Source organism: Podarcis bocagei, assembly GCF_964188305.1.
Source record: "Podarcis bocagei genome assembly, chromosome: 14".
Taxonomy (NCBI): Eukaryota; Metazoa; Chordata; class Lepidosauria; order Squamata; family Lacertidae; genus Podarcis; species Podarcis bocagei.
This window is the reverse complement of record NC_138139.1, coordinates 47,410,135-47,431,963: the sequence shown is the minus strand read 5'-3', so window position 1 is coordinate 47,431,963 and position 21,829 is coordinate 47,410,135. Positions and strand designations below refer to the sequence as shown.

Genomic DNA, 21,829 nt, shown 5'->3' with positions numbered 1-21,829 from the left:
TTATAGTTTGGAAATGTACATCCAGTTTTTTCCCCCTTTAAATTTTTTTTGGAGCCCTAAGCTATAGCTTGTTTAGCTTATACTGTATGTAAATCCAGCACTGACTGTGTGCACAAGCACACAGTGGGCTAGATTGAAATTGAAATACTTTATTGTCACTTGTACAACTTGTATACAGTGAGATGACCCGGGAGGGTCCCCTTCCCACTTCAGGATTCTGCGATTCCATGAGCAGCCTTATAAGTGAACCTCGCTGTTTTGTGTTTGCATTTCTGACAGCCAGTTGATCAGGGAGGGAGATCAGACAAGTGGGGAGAGCGTTTTTTCCCACTTGTCTGCTTTTCTTCTTCTTCTTCTTCTGAGGTTTCCCTGGGTTCCACACACCCTGATCCTTTTGAAGTCAAGGTTGTGTTGGTTGGGAACTTGTTGGAAATTTCCACATAGGAATCAGTTATGCAAACGCTCACCTAAGGAGCAATTCTCTGACAGCACATTGTTTTCAGATGGCAGGACCTGTGTCCGTGTTTATATATTTGTTTGTTTATTGCATTTAATATCCCGTTTCTCCCAAATACCTCAAGGTGGTGTATGTGGTGAACGGCCCCCAAAGTCACACCCAGTGGGCTTGTATCTATATATAACACATCTTTCCGTATAAATATTTTTGTGTGAGAGAGAGAGGCTTTAAGAGAGAGAGAGAGAGAGGACACTTGAGGAAGTAATGAGGGAGAGTAATGTGCAATGCGTATGTAGTTACCTTTTGTTAGTATTTGTAGCCAGTGACCATTAACAATATCAACACAAATTCTTACATGTAAAAGCACCAGTGGTCCAATAAGGCAAAGATAAACCTCTAGAATACAAATAGGATTTAAAGCATTCATTTGGCTTCTACGGATACAAAATTAGATATAAAAGATTTTTAAAATGGCAGATAATGAATCCATTCAGATAGCATGTACATAAATATGTGTCAGTGTTAGTATATCCTGTATGTGTTATGTTTAATATAGGCAAATATGTATTGCTTTATTCCCACCTTTTTCTCCAAGGAGCTGAAGGTGGAGTACATAGGGTCTTTTCTCCTCTCTTCATTTTATCCTCACAACAAGAAGCTTGTGAGGTAGGTTAGGCTGGGCTTGAGCGTCATGACTGAGTGGGTGAGCTCGAGCTACTACTATCCATGGGTGTAGAAGAGGCCTGCTGAAGGAAAAAGTTGTATTGGGGGCTCCTTTTTTTAGCTTGGGGGAAAGTGAGTAAGGAAGGGCTAGATGATGATGGTGTGTAAATCATGCATGGCATGGAGATGGTGGATAGAGAACAGTTTTTCTTGATCTCCAGTCACATTATAACTTGTGGAAATCCAGTGGAGCTGAATGATGGAAGATTCAAGGCAGATAAACAAAGGACTTCTTCACATAGCACATAGTTTAACTATGGAATCCATTTCCACAGGAGGCAGTGGCAGTCACCAACTTGGAACGCTTTGAAAGGGGATTAACCAAATTCATGGAGGACAAGATGATCAATCTGCCTGCCCTAATGCACATTGTAGACCCCTAAGTGCCTCATTTAATTCCCCCTTGTGCATGAGGCTTTCTCCTCCAACAATGGCTGTCCCGTGATTTCTGCTCCCTAAATCTGGAGATTGCTCTATGTTTTGTTAATGCAAATAGAAGAGCTGCATCAACTGCATAGAGAATCTCCAGATTTTGGGAGGAGAAAGTATGGGACAGCCATTGTTGGAGGAGAAAGCCTCATGGATGGGGTGGGAGGGAATTAAAGGAGGCACAATCTACATTAAACCAAGGTATGGGCGAGTCCTTAATGCCACTTGCTGGGAAGATAGAGAGAGTGCTGTTGCGTTCAGGTTCTTCCTGCTATCTTCCCAGGGGCATCTGGATGGCCACTGTGAGAGCAGAGTTCTGAACTAGATCCACTTTTGGCCTGATCCAGCGGGCTCTTCTTATGTTCTTATGGGTGGATGGACTGACTGGAGTGACATGATTTGTATTAGGTTTATGAGGTGCCTGATTAAAAATCAAATTCTCTTGATGATGTACACAGTAAAGGAGGCCAAATTAAAAGGAAACCATGCAACAGCTCAATAAAACCATAAATCAATAAAACCAACCCAGCAATAGGCAAGATCCAGCCATAAAGTTCATCATAGCCAGTTGCAAATTAAACGCCAGCTGCCAATTCAACCAGTTACAGCACAGGTTGCCAGTACAGTGGTACCTCAGGTTAAAAACTTAATTTGTTCTGGAGGTCTGTTCTTAATCTGAAACTGTTCTTAACATGAGTTACCACTTTAGCTAATGGGGCCTCCCGCTGCTGCTGCCGCACCGCCACCACACAATTTCTGTTCTCATCCTGAAGCAAAGTTCTTAACCCGAGGTACTATTTCTGGGTTAGCAGAGTCTGTAACATGAAGCGTCTGTAACCTGAGGTACCACTGTATTCTGCAGAGGCAAAAATAATATGAATGATGTGCCCATCAGATCAATGATCCATCTCGTCCAGCATTCTGTTCTCACAGTGGCCTGTGGGAAACCCACAAGTAGAACCTGAAAAATATTTCAGATCCTTTTCTAAGTAACATTTTGCTTTCCTCATATTTATTTACCTATTTAATTTATAGAGCTGCCACATAGCAGAAGTACTCTAGGAAGCCAGTGATGTGGTGTTAGAGTAGCACTTGGGAGATCAAGGCTCAAATCCTTACCCAGTCATGACCTGGGTGACCTTGGAGTCAGTCACAGCCTACCTCACAGGGTCGTTGTAGGGATTAACTGAGGAGGGGGATGAAAGGAAAAGGTGGGATCTAAATGCAAAAAATAAGCTCTTCTGTTTAGCTGCTTTAGAAAGCGGGAAGGCCAGCCAGATGGAGAGGTCAGTCACCAGCCTGGCGTCCAGAGATCTCCACAGGGTCACAATTGGACCTGCGTCAGTTGCAAAACGTGTCTAATATGGAGAGGTGCACCACCTCTGATACTGGAGGGATTATATGGCCACCATGACTGATAGCCTCTAATCCTCTTTTAAGCCATCTAAGTTGGTATCCATCACCATATCTTGTAGGAGAGAATTCCATAGTTTCTGTACCATGTGAAGAAGAACTAACTTTTGTCTGCCCTAAATCTTACAATGTTTAGCTTCACTGAATGTCCCCCATTGGATTCTAGTATGTAACTTTTTTTGAGTAAGGAAAAGTAGAATACAGTTTACTGTTTTGTATTGAGAACACAGCACATATTGTGTGTGTGTGTGTGTGTGTGTGTGCATGCGTGCATGTACACATGTTTGCATGTTTGTATATATGTATATATACAGTGATACCTCAGGTTACATATGCTTCAGGTTACATATGCTTCAGGGTACAGACTCCACTAATCCAGAAATAGTACCTCGGGTTAAGAACTTTGCTTCAGGATGAGAACAGAAATCGCGCTCTGGCGGCACAGCGGCAGCAGGTGGCCCCATTAGCTAAAGTGGTGCTTCAGGTTAAGAACAGTTTCAGGTTAAGAACAGACCTCCAGAACAAATTAAGTACTTAACCTGAGGTACCACTGTACACACATACACACATGTGTAGTGGTTAAAGTGTTGGGGAGACTGTTGTTCAAATCCCCATTCCGTCACGAACCTCACTTGGCGACCTTCATCCAGTCACTCTTAACTCAGCTTAACCTACCTTGCAGGGTTGTCGCAAGGGGGGGGGGAAGGGAGAGGATCCAGCTATATATCCAGTCTTCAGATCCTGGGAGGAAAGCTGGGATAGGAATGTAATGTAATGAACATAATTGTATTGCATCCAGCTAAGTCCTACTCAGAGCAGAGCAGAGCAGAACCCACTGAAATTAATGGACCTAAGTTGATTAGGTCTGTTAACTTCAATGGGTTGACTCTACCATCCATTTTCACAGCACTTTACAAAGTAGGAGAGGGCATCTCACTGACCTAAAAACAGCTACAAGGGAGATGAGTGTTCAGGGATGGAGGTGGAGGCAAGGGTAAATTTAGAAATGTTAAGAGTTCTACTTCAGTACCAAACAATAAGCCAGTGCCATGAGAACCTTCCAGTTTAAAATTTGACACAAGGAAGAGGGAGGAGACGGGAAATAGAGACAAGGATGCATGTTTCATTAAATGTAATTATAATGTTGCATGTGAGACAGAGGAGTGTGTATGTGCACACTTCATGATGACCTTGTGCATGTGACAGGCTTGTTCTGATGTTTGTTTCCTTTTATTTGTGGTGGGTGTTGGTGTAATACATACATCTAACTAAACAATGTTAAGTCTCTTGCCTTGCTGGTTGTTTATTTACACACTCTGTGATATGTAGGCAATATGTTGACACTTTGTATGTTCATTTGTATTTAAATGATTCCCCCCCTTTAGAATTAAAAAAACACCCCATAATAGGCAACTTACAAAATTAGATTAAGACAAAAATAGCAATATGTCAATCTGGTAAAACCCTACCAGGAATAACAACCGCAAACCAAGGAATGGTGTGTGCAATTATGGGCACACATACATAGATGTGTGCATTCTCCTGGACTGTTGTTATATTGATAGGCAAGTGTGTGTGTGCACACACAAACTCTCTCTTTCACTCTACATAAATACTTCATATTATTATTATTAATTTATTACCTGCCCTTCACCTTAAGGTCCCAGGGCAGGTTGCAACAATTAAAACACAATATTAAAAGCAGTTTAAAACAACTTGCAACCACAGAAATAAAGTGGGCCCTAAAAATACCTATGCATCTCGAATGTCAGAAGCCAAGGTAAAGAGGTTCTTCTTCAGCATTCCCCAAAAGCTGTGTCATGAAGGTGGTAGGCGTACTTCTGTTTGTGTGTACACACACACACACACAGTATATTACATATAATAGCCTGTTTGTTTTTTTAAAAAAAGCAGCTGACAAAACAGAAGCAACTTGAAATTATTTAGTTGTTTTGGTGCTTGCCTTAGCCTGAAGTACGACTGGTCAGAAACACAAATGGATTCCCCTCCAGGTTCTGGGAATCAAGGTGGTGTCAGTCACACTACTGGATTCCAAAGCAGAGACAGATGATGAAAGATGATGAAGTGTTTACTTTTAGAGCCAGTGTGGTGTAGTGGTTAAGAGCGGTAGTCACGTAATCTGGGTAACCGGGTTCGCGTCTCCGCTCCTCCACATGCAGCTGCTGGGTGACCTTGGGCCAGTCACACTTCTTTGAAGTCTCTCAGCCCCACTCACCTCACAGAGTGTTTGTTGTGGGGGAGGAAGGGAAAGGAGATTGTTAGCCGCTTTGAGACTCCTGAAGGGGAGTGAAAGGCGGGATATCAAATCCAAACTCTTCTTCTTCTTCTTCTACTTTTGAGCTCCTCTCTCTTTTGACATGCCGATTTTTGAAACCAATTCCATCTTGATAGGCCTTAGAACCTATCTGAAAGCAGCTTTGCTGAATTGTCATCTACATGAAATCTGTATGTGGATTTCCAGGTTTGGTCCAGTGGGGATAAGGAGATTGGTGCCTTGTGTATGTGGTGTGGTCCGGTGTGCACTCAGGAGGAAAAGATATATCCAGGATTTGACCATCTGTGATCATGAGGGTTCTGTTTTGCATGGGTTGTATGTAGTGTTCAGCATAGAATACAGTGGTACCTCGCAAGACGAATGCCTCGCAAGACGAAAAACGCGCAAGACGAAAGAGTTTTCTTTTTTTTTAGTCGTTCCGCAAGACGAATTTCCCTATGGGCTTGCTTCGCAAGACGAAACGTCTTGCGAGTTCTTGCGAGTTTGTTTCCTTTTTCTTAAAGCCGCTAAGCCGTTAATAGCCGCTAAGCCGCTAATAGCTGCTAAGCCGCTAATAGCTGTGCTTCGCAAGACGAAAAAACCGCAAGACGAAGAGACTCGCGGAACAGATTAATTTCGCCTTGCGAGGCACCACTGTATTTGTGTACCGTATTTTTCGCTCTATAACACGCACCTGACCATAACACGCACATCGTTTGTAGAGGAGGAAAACGGGGGGGGGGGATTCTGAATGAAACAGTGGATGTATCATTTTTGTGCCTCATGCTGTGGCCACAGACATGTGATCTGATGGTGAATTTGGGGTGCCCCAATGCAAAGATCCTGAGGATCCATGTGGATCCATGGATGGGTCCGTGGGTGCGTGATTTATTTGGTGAAGGCTGTAGCCATGGACATGCTATGTGATCTGATGGTGAATTTGGGGTGACCCAATGCAAAGATCCTAAGGATCCATGTGGATCCGTGCTTTGTAACCACATTTTAAGTGGGGAGGGAAGGAAAAACACAGAAGGGACAAGGAGCACGAGAGGGGTGTGCAGAGAAGCAGCTGGCTAAGAATGCAGGAGAGGGTTTTAACGGGAGGGAGGAAAGGAAGGCAAAAGTTTCCCCCCACCCACCCAAGCCAGCCCCCCTCCCTCTCCTACTTGCATGTTTTCCGGCTGCCTGCGAGTCCCTAAAATGCTTCCCTGGATGCAGCAGCACCGGAGCACGGAGAGGAATTAGAAGGAAGGACGCGATCCTTTCCTTTCCCCTCTGCTTGCCTGGAGGGGAGGGGATTTCCCTGCTCTTTGTTCCGTTTGAGCAAACAGCAACCGAAACAGAAGAGGGTGGGCAGTAAGACCCTGAGGCAGAATGCAGGAAAGCAACAGCTTCCTCTCTCACAGAGCTCCCTCCTCCCTGACACGCGATCGGATTTTTGCCTGATTTTTGCTTCTGCACTCGGGCCAGTCGGCTCCACGGACCACACATTCGCTCAATAACACGCACAGACATTTCCCCTTACTTTTAGGAGAAAAAAATCTGCGTGTTATAGAGAGAAAAGTACGGTATGTCTTTGTTTAGGACTGTAGAGTTTAGTCACCTAGCATGGTGAGACTCATACTTGATTGTGAGTGTTGTAGAAGGCTAAAAAGCCACAGAGAGTCCTGTAGGGTGAAAATAAGGAGGGTGAGCACATGCGGATTGATGATGTGGGTGCAGAGTTTGGGCATGTAAGGCTATGAGCTATTTCTTTCTAGGCAAGATTCGGAAAACAATTCTGACACAAAATTGTGCTGGGCACATTGCTGACTCTTGGCCTCAGTTTTCCTTCTCTGTGAAAAAAGAGCCCCAACCCATATCCATTTTCTAAGGCCTTAGTGAGGACTCGCAATCTTGTGAGTCTCCTTTATGTGGGCATTGATTCACTGGGGTTTACCACTAAGAAAATATGTCTGGGGATTGCAGCCTCATATTATCTTGATGCAGGAGTTTTTCAGAGCATTCCACAAGCATTTTAAATAACTCCTAGTGCAGTTGTTTGTTTAAGGTGCTCCTTGATTCATCAGAGTCGACTGACTGGTTCTCAGATAGCTATGGCTGGCTGCACCAGTGTATTGAAGCAGCCATAAAAAAATGTTGAACTGCTCGTAGACAATGGACAATTGGAAGCACTTCACACAAGAGAGAATAAGCTCCACTGTCTTTGAGATGTAGGGATGGGTACCAACTTTGAAAGCTTTGAAAAGGACTGGACAAATTTGCCATGATAGCTGAGTGGAACTTTCAGTGTTCAGAGGCGGTATACTTTGCATCTCAGATGCTGAGGGCAAACAAAGGGGAAAAGCCATGTCCTGCTTGCGAGCTTCCCAGAAGCATCAGCCTGGCTGCTATAGAAACAGGATACTGGGCCAGGTACATCCTTGGCCTGATCTATCACAACAGTTCTTGTGTTAACTCCCTAATTGTCATAATCTACATACCTATACATTTTACTAAGGCTTTGGATAAATCTAATTTATTATTTTGTTCAGTGTCTTAGCAATGGAAGCTTGGAGCTTGTGTAAGAAATGTAGTCTGTATCTTTGTAATAAAGTGGATTAGAAGTTCCACAGAAATGAAAAGGGCTAAAAATAGTGTCATGGTTAGTGCTCCAGGAGGTGTGGTTAAATCTGTATAAGTAGAATCATCTGGTGCAGTTCTCTTAATTTGCCGTATGAAATACTGGAACTGATTTTCTAAATTAAAAAGATCAGCATGTTGTGTAGTCATCCTCCTAAATAACACTTTTTGCCTGGAATAGATTTGCCAAAGCATGGAGTCCAGATTTCTTGAGTCTTTAGGGCACATCAACATCTGAATTGTGATTGGAAAACCATACTGTGGTCGGTGTGGTCCATTGTATGGGACCCGTTGCTGTGAGCAGCAGGCTTTGAAAGCGCAATTCTTTGGCAGACAAGTATGTATGGGACAGGCTCCCTAAAAGTAGAATGTTTGTACCATATTTAGTGTAGTTTAATAGCTGATGTTTGTATCAGTTATTGTTAATTTTCATTTGCTGGAAATGGGCTGCTCTTTGCACCTGGAAACCACCTTAGAACAGGATGTGCAATTGTTTTTGCAAAATAGTGTTTCATAAGCAGGGGTGGAGAATCTTCAGGCCTCTGGATGTTGCTGATCTACATCTCCCATCAAGCCCAGCCAGCATGGCCAGATGCAAATTGAAGTCCCAACAGCACAGGGAGTGCCTTCGTTCATTTGCAAGTAAAGTAGCAGAGCCATTTCAATTGGCTGCACTTCAACCTGCTTGTTGCAATCAGTGTTTTCATATCTTTTTTCTTGTTTGCTTGTCTTTCAGGTATATGTATCATGTTCTGACCAAAAATACCACTGTGACTGAACACAACCGCAACCTGTTGGTGGAGACTATTCGATCTATAACTGAGATCCTAATATGGGGAGACCAAAATGACAGTTCAGTGTTTGAGTAAGAGCTTTTAAGTGTTTGCTTTTGAATACAGAATATAACAGTATGAAATATAAGCTGATACGCCACTGATGCAAGGGAAGAAGTAAAATGAGGGTGTAAATCCTACCTATGCGTACTCAGAAAGTCAGTGGTGCTAAATCCCAAGTAAGCCCATGTTGGACTGCAACCATCGTAGCTTGATTTAAATCAGTGATGTGCAGCCCAATGCTGTGTTTACTTCTACACAGGTGGGGGAACCTATGGCTTTTCAGATGTTGATGACCACCAGCTCTCAGTAGCTCCAGCCAGCATGGCTGCAGGTTCTCAATGTCTGGTTTAAGAAGTCCCATTGTGGTTTAGTGAGCTGCAGCCTCAAATTGCTCACAAAAAAGTAGTTTCTCATTGGTACCTCATACATTTTCTAAGCTGCGGTGGACTTATAGTACAGATTGGCCTGGTTCACATGCAGTGTTAAATCAGTTTAAATTTAAACTGTGGTTTACTAGGAATTTTCAGTGTGTTTATGCACACTGCTTAATATTGCCCTATTTGCTCCTCTTCCATTCATGTGCTTGCCACACTGGGAGGAACAAACCAGAGAACGGGCTGATTGTGTTGAACAAACCTTGGATTCCAATATTAGTGCATTTGGAGAAAAAACACAATTGCTGGTTCACATGAAACGCTAAGCCTTTTGTTTTTACCCCATTGTGGCAAAAGCAGGAGCAAATTGCACTACTGAGCAGCGTTCACTAGCATGCTGCTCACTTGTGTTAAAACACAATTTACTTTAAATGATAGTTTAGTGTGACATGCAAACCAGGCCTTAGTAGGCTCTGCTTCTTTTTGGTGGTTCTGCTCTATGTTTTGCATCTGTTTTTGTGTACTACAGAACTCTTCAGCATTGCCCCAAACTCATCCTTAACTCAAAGTAGTAATGTTGTACCTTTGCCTGTTTTACAGACAGCTAAGTGTTTCAGAAGCGAGGCTTGACATTTACCAGTCAGTTATACCAAATGTCATCTCCTGGAGCCAAAGAGCAATTCCCTGTGCCTGTGATGACTCGATGGCCTCCAGTTTCCAGCCCATAATATAACATAGAACCTATTTTTAAATCTTTACTTATTTTTCCCATTAAAAAAAAAGAATACGTGGAAAAAAGTGCCTTAACCCAATGGCCATGGTTCAACACCAGCAATGGTCCCACAGTCTTAAACAGGACTTGCTACCTAGTAACTGCAGCCGAAATGTTTTGCAATAATCTTTTTAAGGATTGATTGATTTCCTTCATGTAACAAACAGCAAACAAATCAGTAACAACTTTCAATGTTGTTCTAGTTTTTTCTTGGAGAAGAACGTGTTTGTGTTCTTTCTGAACATTCTGCGTCAGAAGTCTGGCCGTTACGTGTGTGTGCAGCTCCTACAGACCTTGAACATCCTTTTCGAGAACATTAGTCATGAAACGTCTCTCTGTAAGTATGCATGCCTCCATGTTGCCTTTAACAAAATAAGCGTAGTTTTGGTTTTGCAGTACTAAACCTTTGCTGCCTGCCTTTCTCAAGTGGGATGTGAGGAGAGGGCTAAGTGTCCATTTTCCCAGGTCAGGAACTGGGAGGTGCTACTTTGCTGTTCTGAAGATTCTGAGTTTGCAACTTGCACTGGATGGTTGTTGTCTGTCAGCTGGGCTACAAATTAGGGCCCTATTGGTTGAGATAGGGATGGCAACCAAGGCATGGAGCAATCCATAGCCGTAATCCTATGGAAATGGCTCTGGCTGACTTAATATTATTAAATTGTTTTCCCTGATAGTTTATTGGGCCACACATTTCCTTCACCTCCTTCCTACCCATTCTAAATCTGAAAAAGATAATTTGGTTTTCATAGACCTTCTAGGTTCCTGTGGTCCAAATAAATAAGTAAATAGCCACCTGTCTGTTTAGAGCAGTAAATAGGAAGCCTTCATTCTGAGGAGGTAGGCGGGGAAATGGAATAGAGACACATGGAACTGGGAAGGAGTCGTGTGATAGAAGCATTTAAAAGTTGGTGTATGCAACAAAGGCTGCTCCTTACATTGGAGAAAAGTACGCTATTAGGGAGTTGAGACATATTCTTTGCTATGTCTTCACTTTAAAAGGGATCTGCTACTAGGTTGAAGTCTCTTATCTAAAACTAGAGGGGGATGAAGAAACAAGATGGCATCAAAAACTCATGTGCAGGCTTTTGAATGTGCTTCTAGCAGACTGATTTTTTAATTGTTCCCATTGTTGCTGTCTGACTTCTCTTTAATCCAGCCTTTCTGAACTTGGTGCCCCCCAGATGTTTCTGAATTGTAGCTTCCATCCACCACAGACCACATGGTTGTATTGACTGGGGCTGAACATCTTGAGGGCACTAGATTGGCAGAGGCTGTTCTAATTGGGTGCTGGAATACTTTTAGGAAACATTGCTTAATAGAACAATTTCTGTGAATCTCTTCATTTTTGTGCAATTTATAACGTTTGTACTGATTATGAATGTGTCCCCCCCCCTTCCCAGACTATTTGCTTTCCAACAACTACGTAAATTCTATCATTGTGCACAAATTTGACTTCTCGGATGAAGAGATTATGGCATACTACATTTCGTTCCTGAAAACACTTTCTCTGAAGCTCAACAACCACACGGTTCATTTCTTTTACAATGAGGTAGGCAGAGGAACCCCTTTCAACTTGAAAATAAAAAGTTGCTGCTGCAGTGGATCTATGAAATGTGGGTGGTGAAAATGAGGTTCTTAAATTGGCCCCGCAGCCAAGAGGGTGGTGACCAGGCAGGAATCAAGAGGCTAAGATCTGTTTAGAAGGGTTTATTTAAAATACCCCTGCAAAATACTCCTGAATGCATTTCACTTTGTGAAAGATGTAAGTGTAGTAGCGACAAAGGAAAATCACCAGCATATTATACCTGAATGATTCTTGGGGAAGGGAGAAATAGGGAGCAATATATGAAAATATTTATATGGCAACACAAAATAGAACATGAGTATGCGACTTAGCTATACTTAACTTGGAAAAACATATGCAGATTTAAATTAACTGCAGCTTAGCTAGTCAAGGTTCAGTCTAACCTAGGGCTGGGAATCTCTGGCCCCCCAGATGTTGCTGGGTTCCAACTTGTATTATCTCTGGCCGTTGGCGATGCTGGTTGGGCCTGATGGAATTTGAAATCCAATAACTTTTGGACGGCTACAGGTTTCCCTCGCCTTGATCTAGCACTGTACTGTTAATGTACTACTGCCCAACAGACTGTGGACATTAGGAGCTATCTCCTTGGACTCGAGCAAAGATCTGTCCCACGAGACACCACTTTGGCAGTGTTGCAATGGAATAAATTTTTTTCCTGCTTTTTTTTGTCCTTTATCTGCTTCTTACCAGGAGAGGGCACCAGAGCTTAAGCAGTCTGACTTGGCATTAGATTAAATGTCTCCATCTTAACATAGTTATTTGTTTGTTTTTCTGTGGAAGAGGCAACATGTTGATCATTAGCTACAGCTGCTTTCACTCAGCAAGTATAACATTGCAAGCCTGTCTTTATTGCAGGCATGGGGAATCTTCTCTGGCCAGTGGGCTAGATAATTATTGCCCTGTCCCTTGTTGGACCAAACTTGCACAGTTGAGCAGAGTTTCCCACCTGTCAAGTCACTGTGCTTTGAAGCCCAAATGGTTGGGACTGTACATGAGTTTTGCTGAGGGGCTAGAGAGGAAGGGCTGTATTTTTTGTATGATAAAAAGAATTGATTTTTCACTTTCTTTTTTAAAAAAAGCTGCTCGGTGTCTTGCGCTGCTGAGTGTTGCTGTTACCATTTATTGTTCATCATGTTGCTGTTATCATTTATTGTTCATCATTTGCACCTTATTTTATTATGTTAGCTACTGTATTTTTCCGTCTTTAAGACGCCCCCTATTTTGGGGACCTCAAAATTTAGAAAATAGGGGGGTTGAGCTTTTGGGGAGGACCTGCAGCAGCCCGCCGGGGCAGAGCCCGTGGCCGCTCTAGCCAGAGCATGGCCACGGAGGGGCTGCACTGGCTTCCCATGGCTAGCAGCTCAACCAGCCGATGGATCCTGGCGAGTGGAGGTGGCTGATCAGGCCCAGAGAGAGAGCGCAAAACAGCCAACCGCAGCCTTTCCACTATCAGCTCCCCGATCACCGCCAGCGTGATTAATGGTGGCGATCAATCAGGCAGCTGCAGCACAAGTGGCTGTGTGCTATGTTCTGGCAGGTGAATGATTTTCAGGATTCCCCCCCCCAAAAAAAATAAAATAAATCAAGCTGCCAATGTGGAAAATCGCTCACCCGCCAGAACAAAGCGGGAGCCTGAGTTTTTAAGTGGCAAATGGCCACTTGATTGTTGGGGGGGAGATGCCCCCCTCAGCACTACCCGTGTATAAGACGAGCCTAAATTTTGAACCTCATTTTTGAGTCAAAAAAGCTCGTCTTATACACGGAAAAATACGGTAATCTGGAAATTATCATTATTTATCACCCGCCCTTTGCCCTAAGATCCCAGGGCAGGTTGCAACATCAAAACACAGTGTTGAAAAGAGTTTAAAACAATTTACATTTGTATTGAGGGACAGGATACAAATGCGTAAAACAAATTAATTCCTTGGACTTAACTGTCTTCTCTTTCAGCACACAAATGATTTTGCCCTGTACACTGAAGCCATTAAATTCTTCAACCACCCAGAAAGCATGGTCAGGATTGCTGTTAGAACGATAACTTTAAACGTCTACAAAGGTAGGTTTTCCTAAACCTGTAGCCTTAGAACAGCTAGTACTTGGGTGACAATTTTTTTGTAAATAGTGAGGCTTGAATGCAAAGGTGAAAATAAGACCTAACAGTTTGACAGGTTTACTAAACGAGAGAGAGAGAGCAAAACTATGAGTGTTGCCACTTTTAAAACTTTCATCTCTAAAAGAAGAGTTCTCCAGAATAGTGTCCCAGCAGTGAAAAGTATTTAAAGGGTTCTATAGAAGTTGTGTCTGTAAGAGAAATACACTGTAAGCGCCACCAGAGGTCATTCTTTGCAAGATCATGCATGCATGATACATGCTGAAGAATGTGCAAATCGTTGTGCAAATGGGGAACGTTAAGTTGCATGATCAAAATCTCTTTCTTTGAATGTTGCGTGTCTCTCTTCCTTTGTTCATCAGTGAAGAAAATGTCAGTGTGCTGTAGAATAGAATTGAGCAAAATATTTCCTGTCTCGGGAAATATGAGCCATATTTATCCTTGCAAAGTCATAAAAGATGCTAGAATCTGAGAGGGACCCATGAATTAGGAATTCATTTTGAATGCGCTAACTTGCCTATTGAGGTCCAGTGACCAAGTTCCAAAGAATCAAGTGAAAGGGCAGGAGGAGTACTTAGGGCTGCCCCCAAGCTACTTCCTCTCGCCTTTGGATACCAATAATAAAATAAAATGCTAACGTGCTGAAGGATACATTTAAGACCCTGAATGTCCGAAATACCTCAGTAGATCCTGGGTTTGGTTTTTTCTTTGACACTATTGCACCAGCAATACAGAGCGATTTTACTGACATTTAAGTCTGCAGATTGATGCATCTCTGCAGCTTCTGCATAAACATTTGAACAATGTGAAATAACTTCCAAGCCTCTCTGGAGATTTCAATCCTGCATCTCTTCTGGTCTTGCACCTGCATTTCTCTAGGTCTTCCCTTTCCCCACCTTTCGGGAAACTCTTCAAGAATTAAGCTGGCTATTTTTAGCTTGAGCTCTAGCAGTTAACATCACTAGAAATTCCTACTTAGAAGTGCTGCAGTTGCCCCATATGCGCTATATATGTAAACAGCACATGTTCCCAAGTTCACGAGAAGATATTTGAGGAAGGAAAAAAGAACAGCTGATGTGTAGTAAAAGGCAGGTTTTGTAATTGGGGGAACGTTTTATCCACCGGTTTGAGTGAAACAGCATAGCGGGCATGCTTTGCTTTACATGTCCTAAATACTGTAGAGCAGAGGATCAGGGACGCGGGTGGTGCTGTGGTCTAAACCACTGAGCCTCTTGGGCTTGCCGTCTGTGGATCAGTTCCAGACGGGAGCTGCTGCTAATCCCTTGCAGCTGAAACTGCAAAGGATTCGGTGGCACGCCTGAGAGCCTTAAACTTGGCCCTCCCAAGCCTCTCAGTCTGGCCCTTTGGACTCCCTCCAGCCACAGCCTCCTCTCTCCTCACCAGCCTCGCTTTGCAACCTCCTTGAGTGCTTTTGTTCAGCTGGATTGTGTCCTTGAACTCCATTAATGCCCTTTGCTTACCTGGATGGAGGATAGAGAGGGTGTTGGCGTAGAAACTAGCTTACTGTACAAAGTTAAAATTTACATCTGTTGCTCTGCACATTTCAGCCTTTGGCGTGTGGCCCCTGGAAGGTTGCCTAGAAGGGAATGCGGCCCCTGGGCTGCAGTAAAAGTTTCCCCACCCCTTCTTTAAAGGCTCATGCCTTCCACTGTGGCACACACTTTTGTGAACTAGACCCTGCATTGGCAGGTAATAATAATAATGATGATGATGATTTTTTATTTATACCCCGCCCTTCCCGGTTCAAAAACCGGGTTCAGGGCGACTAACAACAAATTTAAAACACTTAATTATAAAAAGAGCATAAAATACAGTATAAAAACACGAATAACAATAACATTCAAAAATCAATTAGGTAATCCCCAGGGCTAGCTGGCTGAATTGGTCCTACTTGGGTTACTTGCACAGGACCCCTGAACGTGGAGGCAGATGGAGAAAATAGACCCTTATAGTTTCCTGCATTGCAGGGGGTTGGATTGGATGATTCTCAGGGTCCCGTCCAACTCTACAGTTTTATAATTCTATGATCTTCCCTTCCAGTGCTCTTCTGTAGCTGAACCCTGTGTCTGTTCCAGGGTGTGCTGCAATGCAGCGGCCGCAATCCCTTTGACTTGGCTAGTGCCCTCAGCCAGCCAGTCATGTCCCCCCCCCCCGGCAGCACAAAGGGGAAACAGTGTCAGAGACCCCGCAGCAGATACATCCATGTGGAAAAGAGTTCTCTGAAGGGAGGAAGTTTCTGACAACCGCTGCCCCCGAGTTGAGTTTGGAGGCTGCCATGCCATGTCACTTGGGAGGCGGGGAGTGGGCTCAAGGTGGTAGCATGCGCACAGCATGGTTTTCTACTGCTATCTCCTCCTAACCTCTCTCTTCTAGCTTAGATGCTTTGTGCTTTAGCTACTGAGCCCTTTGGAGGATGTCTCGCCATCCCAATTCCTAACCCTGTTAACCATTGTCTGTTTTTTCCCTCCCTTTCTTCACTGATGATCCTGTGTTCCTTAATGCAGTGTCATGTAAGTCTGCTAATCACTTTGACTTTCAGCCTTATTGCTTTTATTCTTGCACTTTTGTCCAGTTCTTTAGAAAGTGAGAAATGACTGGTTTCACCTGCCTGTTTTCAGAACGATGCAGGAATAACTTAAATGTCACCTTAATGGACTTGTTTAACCTCACGAGGGACGGAAAATATGATGAACTGTGATAGATAACTTAGGCATGAAATAAATCTGGTTTGGGCTTCTGCTACTGAAAGACAGCCTATTTATTGAAAGGGATTCGTGGGTTGTATCCAATGCTAATCATACTCGGAGTAAACCCATTAAATTAGTGGACATGACTGACTTAGGTCCATTAATTTCAATGTATCTGCTCTGAGTAGAATTTATTTGATTTGCATTTTACTTCTTTTTCGAAATGGATCTTTTAAAAGATTTCTCCCCTCCCTCTTAAGTGGACAACCAGCCTATGCTGCACTACATACGAGACAAAACTGCTGTCCCTTACTTCTCCAATCTCGTCTGGTTTATTGGGAGCCATGTGATTGAACTGGATAACTGCGTGCAAACGGATGAAGAGTAAGCCCTATTTTCTAACTCTCGTTGTGAGGAGGGATGTCGCCTGATCCGAGGAAGCTTAGTCCGTTGTATTAAATCTGCATACATTGGCATATGCATTAAAAGAAAACAAAATCCCAGGAGGAAAGGGGAGAAGGGAGCTTGGTGCTATTGGCTGTTCCATTGTGGCAAATGGGGCACTGCCCCACCAGCCCCCATCTCTGTTCCTCCAAGCCCACCTTTCCGGTTAACTGCAATAACGTATTTTTGGGGGGAGGTGGGGGTAATGTATACAATTTTTTTTTGTTCTGTCCCCCCCCCACACACATAGGTACTATTTCTTTTCTTTTCATTCTGCCTTTTTTGTCGTATTTTACTCTGTGCATTTGTAATCATGTACTTTTCAGTCTTTCAATAAGGAGCAATAATTAAAAGCCTACCTTCCTGATTATAACCAGCCCGGGTGGTGGGAACTGCCTTCCTCCTTCTTTGTCTCACTTTTGTTCTTGTAGAACAGGGAGGAGGATAGGGGCATTTTTATTAATCATTATCACTATTATTTATCACACTTATTAGTTCCTTTTTATATTTATATTTCAGCTTAATGGCTTTGAATGGCTTCTGTTTTATTGTTTCAAATTTAGTGGGGTCCTTTTTCCCCCTCCTCCCCCTTCTGTCCAAACAGACAGAATTTCCCTTAATGTTCTAGCAATACACTAGCTAGCACCCTCTGACACCGACTCAGAATTATATATATTCCTGCTGGAAATTAGGGAGTGCCACCTCTTCCCAGCAGCTGTTGGCCCTCTGCACAGTTACTAGAGGCTCTGTGCCCTTGCCCTTTGGCCATGGGGCAATTAACTGCTGCAGAGAAGCTCTGCTTACGAGGGAAGGGATGTCACTCAATGGTAGAAGCGTATTATTTGCATGCAGAATGTCCCATGTTCAATTCCTGGCACTTCCAGGCACAGCTGGGGAAGACTTTGGGCTGAATCACTGGAAAGCCACTGGCAATCAGTGTAAACAGGACTGAGCTGGATGGGCCAAGACTCAAGATTTGCATTAAGAGAGCTCCCGATGTTCCTGTGTTCCCACCAGCTGCAATTATAGGTGGGGTCACGACAGTCACTTTGATCCTGTTGCCGCTAGACGCATCTCAATTATTTGAAAGCTTTCAGTCAAGCTGACAGAGATCTTTTTTGGACTTGTCCAAGCCAGCCATCTCTTGTTCTCCCATTAAAATTCTTATGGAATGCGTTATAAAAAGCACAGCCAGCAGCATACTTACTAATTGTGACATAAGTCGTGTGGGACCCTGTCATCTTATTTTTATTTTGTTGGACTGGATGAGCCTCTGGGTTCTTTCCAACCCGGTGATTCTATGATTGTAAGTAAGGGGCAGTTCAGGCATGTCACAGGCATAGCAAGTGAGCAAGAATCGACTTTCCACTTAACGGACAGTTTATGGGAAGAGCTCAACTTTTGCTGAGCAAAAATATACTTCTGAATAAGCTGTAGGGATGAGCACTGATAGGTTTTTATCAGGAAAGCATGGCGGTGGCTCCAAGGGAGCACTTTTAATTCTGCTGATTGTGGAGGAACAGTTTCTCCCCAGCGCTAAAAAATCTTCAAATGAAAAACTTTGCAGGAGAGTTGGGGGTCGTAGAGGTGAGAAGAAACAGCAGAATTCTTCCTTGACATCAGGCAGGCCCCTTCACTGTGTTCTTTTTGATGCCTGCTAAAAACATTTTTGTTTAGGCAAGCCTATAAGGACATGTAGAAGCCGGAATTTCAACACCTATCTTTTTAGCTGATAATTGATAATAATAATAATAATAATTTTTTATTTATACCCCGCCCTCCCCAGCCAAGACCGGGCTCTGGGTGGCTAACAACCAATAATAAAAACAAGTTGATTAAAATACAATTTTAAAAGATTAAAATACAACATTAAAACATTAGGATGCAGCCTCTTCACAGGAGGAGAAAAGAAAAAGAAAGAGGGGGAGGGAATCAAACTGATTCTAAGCCAAAGGCCAGATGGAAGAACTCTGTCTTACAGGCCCTGCGGAAAGAAATCAGATCCCACAGGGCCCTGGTCTCATGATCCTAATTAGCTTTTGACTGTTTATAAATACCTGCTTTTAGCAGCCTTTTATTGATAATTCTAATGTTCTTTTTTTATTTTGCAAACCGCTTAGAGGTTTTTATTACAATCAACTCTCTCTTTTGCAGGCACAGAAATAGGGGGAAGCTTAGTGACCTGGTAGCCGAGCACCTTGACCATCTTCATTACCTAAATGATATCCTTATCATTAACTGCGAATTCTTAAATGAGGTGCTCACAGACCACCTGCTGAATAGCCTTTTCCTGCCTCTCTATGTGTATTCATTAGTAAATCAAGATAAGGTAAGGCATTAACCATCTTTTAACAACTGAGAGGTGTCAAAAGGACAAAAATTGTTGAAAGTAGTGTTATAGGGACTTAATTGTCAGTTGCACCTTTAAGGCTGCCTGAAATAATTCTGTTGAAAGAACATTTCTCTTAGCTCTAAAGGTATAACTGAAACCTTCTACTTCTTCTTTGCTAAACCTCACACAGTTAGCCTTGTGTAACTGTTCTGTAGAAAGAGCTGCTGGTTCATATCTGTTACATCACCTCATTGTTTACAAGAAACCTGTTTGAACCCTTTTGCTTTTAGAGGAAAATAAAGGAGAAATGGATTCTTGGAATAATGATTAGGAGCCATCTGCAATTTTCCCTGAGCAGAAGCGGTGACAGAATTAGTGATAGGACATGATTGCTCTTTTACCAAGAAACACTGATGAGGATGTTGTTGTTTTGTGGGCAAATACCTGGGAAGCCTCTGCTAGGAAGGTGATGCCGGCTGTTTCTTATAAAACCACGGAGTCTTTGTTGTTGTTATTTTCCTGCTCCTTCTGAGCCTCTGGCTTTTAATTCCCCAGAGGGGCAACTGTGTGTCTGCCATAGACTTCATAGCATGCACTCAGCATTTATGGATGCTGGCGGTCAACGACAACCACCTTGACCTGCACCTCCTGAAGGCATCTCTTTGGCTTCTGCTGGAAATTCCATTTAATAAATTGATATCCCATTTTTGATGTTGGGGCAGGCGACGTGTTGCCCCAGGTGCTGTTGGACTTCCAGCAGCCAGTATGGGCAATGGCCAGGGTTGATGAGAGCTGCAATTCAATGCCATCAAGAGGCAAAGGTCCATAGCTCAGTGGCAGAGGATCCGTTTTGTATGCAGAAGGTCCCAAGTTCATTCCCCGGCATCTCAAGGAAGGACTGAGCTGGGACCCCTGCCTGAGAAAATTTGGAGAGCTGCTGCCAGTCAGTGCAGACAATACTGAGCTAGATTGGTGGAGGTTCCACAGCCCTCCTCTAAGGGGATCAGGATTCTCTCTCCACTTTTTTTTAATTACCCCACTGGGCTGAGAGGTCTGCTTCATTGTCACCCGGGGGGGGCTTCACTATTTGAGCCCAAGTCTGCCCAATCTTAGTCTGAGGCTCTAGCCTTCAATACTAGAAGCAGAATGCTGGATTCAGTAAATGGTGGTTTTGATCCATCAGGGCATGCCTGAATTTTTTTAAGAACAAGATGGAACTTCCATGTTCAGGTCCAGTCTAGCTATGGATAAAAGATGCTGGGAGCAGACAGCATTGTGGGAGGGGGTGAGCTCTGGGCTTCCTGGTGAGCTCTGGTTGGCCACTGGTGGCAATAAGGTAGTTCTTCATTCTGCATGCGATCTGGCAGGCTGTGCTCCCAAAGGACCAAATGTGGGCTTGGACACTTGTGCTGTGCTTCCCACTAAATTGTCTGAAGCAGCCAGCTATGTGCTGTACTAAGCCTAACTAGAGAAACACTCAGCCACAATCTTTCAGATGAACTGAGACAAATCTGTTGAGTGCAGCATCTGTGCACAGTATTTGCATCCTAGAGGCAGAGAGAGAGTTGTGATGGCTGAAGGGCTGGGAGTTATAGTCCAAAGCTTCCCCAAAGCAGCTTGGAGATTTTGCAGATATATATTTTTAAGTGTTTTATTTCTGCATTGTAAACTGATACTAGCTATTAATTGAACACACTCACCACTTTTCTCTTGACCCTTTTCTCCTTAGGGTGGAGAACGTCCGAAAATCAGCCTCCAGGTTTCGCTGTATCTGTTATCGCAAGTACGTCTTTAAGTATCCATAGTTGGTATTTGGGGTATTGCTGATAATTTCAGGATTTTTGCGTGTGACTCAAAGTGTAGCACCAATAATACGTATGACAATTATGTAGTTGGGTCATCCTTTGGATATTTACCATTGCTATCCCATGGATGAAAAAGGGTGAGCAGGTAGATAGACAGGGAGATCTAGACTTGGGGACAGTTTGCAGGCAGTGGAAGAGCAGTTATGGCAAGACCAGGTTTCCTTGGGAAAGGCTTTGCCAAGGAGCCAACATGCAAACAGAGCATTATGGAACAGCCTGAGAAGGACTGCACCACTACAGACTGCAGGGGAGGCTTCTCTAGTGGACAAACAAGAAAGATTTATTTCAATTACATGCTGAAAGCTGATTTCATATCTTAATGATGATAGCAATGTTCAAATGACTCCTACGCATTAGGCTTTTAAGTAAGAATATCACATGACCTCAAGGGCATTCCCCTGAAACTTATAAATAGAACAGATATTTTAAATAATTTCACCACCACCCCAGTATCATAGACTCATAAAATTGTAGAGTTGGAAGGTACCCGAGCATCTTCTAGTCCAACCCCCTGCAATGTAGGAAGCAACAAAAACAATTTTCCAGGGAATATGAATGAAGCAACCGAAATGTGTACTTCATGTGTGTTGCTTAATTTTAGTTTTCATTCAGGTTTTTTTGTGGGCATCTTTCTGCTGTTGTGTGTTATTTAAGTATAGGTTCTTGTTTATGTATATATATGAATGAATGAATATATATATATATATGTATATGTATGTATGTATGATTCATGAAACACCCAACCCACTTTAATGGAAAGCTACCACCTTGCCAATAAGACTTTTCCTGGTGTACTAGCTTTCCACTGCAGGGGATTATTGATTTGGAGAAGCCTTCAAATATGTGACACTTCTCTCCCTGCCCTCTCAAAAAAAAAAAAGAAA

At 43.1% G+C, this 21,829-nt stretch overlaps 1 protein-coding gene across 5 annotated transcripts in view; it reads left to right on the top strand.

The window, feature by feature from the left end:
- Positions 1–21,829, top strand: part of CLEC16A (C-type lectin domain containing 16A) — a 95,978-nt gene that overhangs the window by 900 nt on the left and 73,249 nt on the right. For all 5 annotated transcript variants that reach the window (XR_014001900.1, XM_081169411.1, XM_081169412.1 and 2 more), the window contains exons 2-8: positions 8,656–8,784; positions 10,105–10,238; positions 11,302–11,450; positions 13,437–13,542; positions 16,565–16,688; positions 18,903–19,077; positions 20,810–20,863. Coding sequence is in view for 4 of the 5 variants with exons in the window: in XM_081169411.1 (XP_081025537.1) it covers positions 8,656–8,784; positions 10,105–10,238; positions 11,302–11,450; positions 13,437–13,542; positions 16,565–16,688; positions 18,903–19,077; positions 20,810–20,863 (871 nt within the window). In the remaining variant the exon portion in view is untranslated. The remainder of the gene's footprint in view (positions 1–8,655; positions 8,785–10,104; positions 10,239–11,301; positions 11,451–13,436; positions 13,543–16,564; positions 16,689–18,902; positions 19,078–20,809; positions 20,864–21,829) is intronic.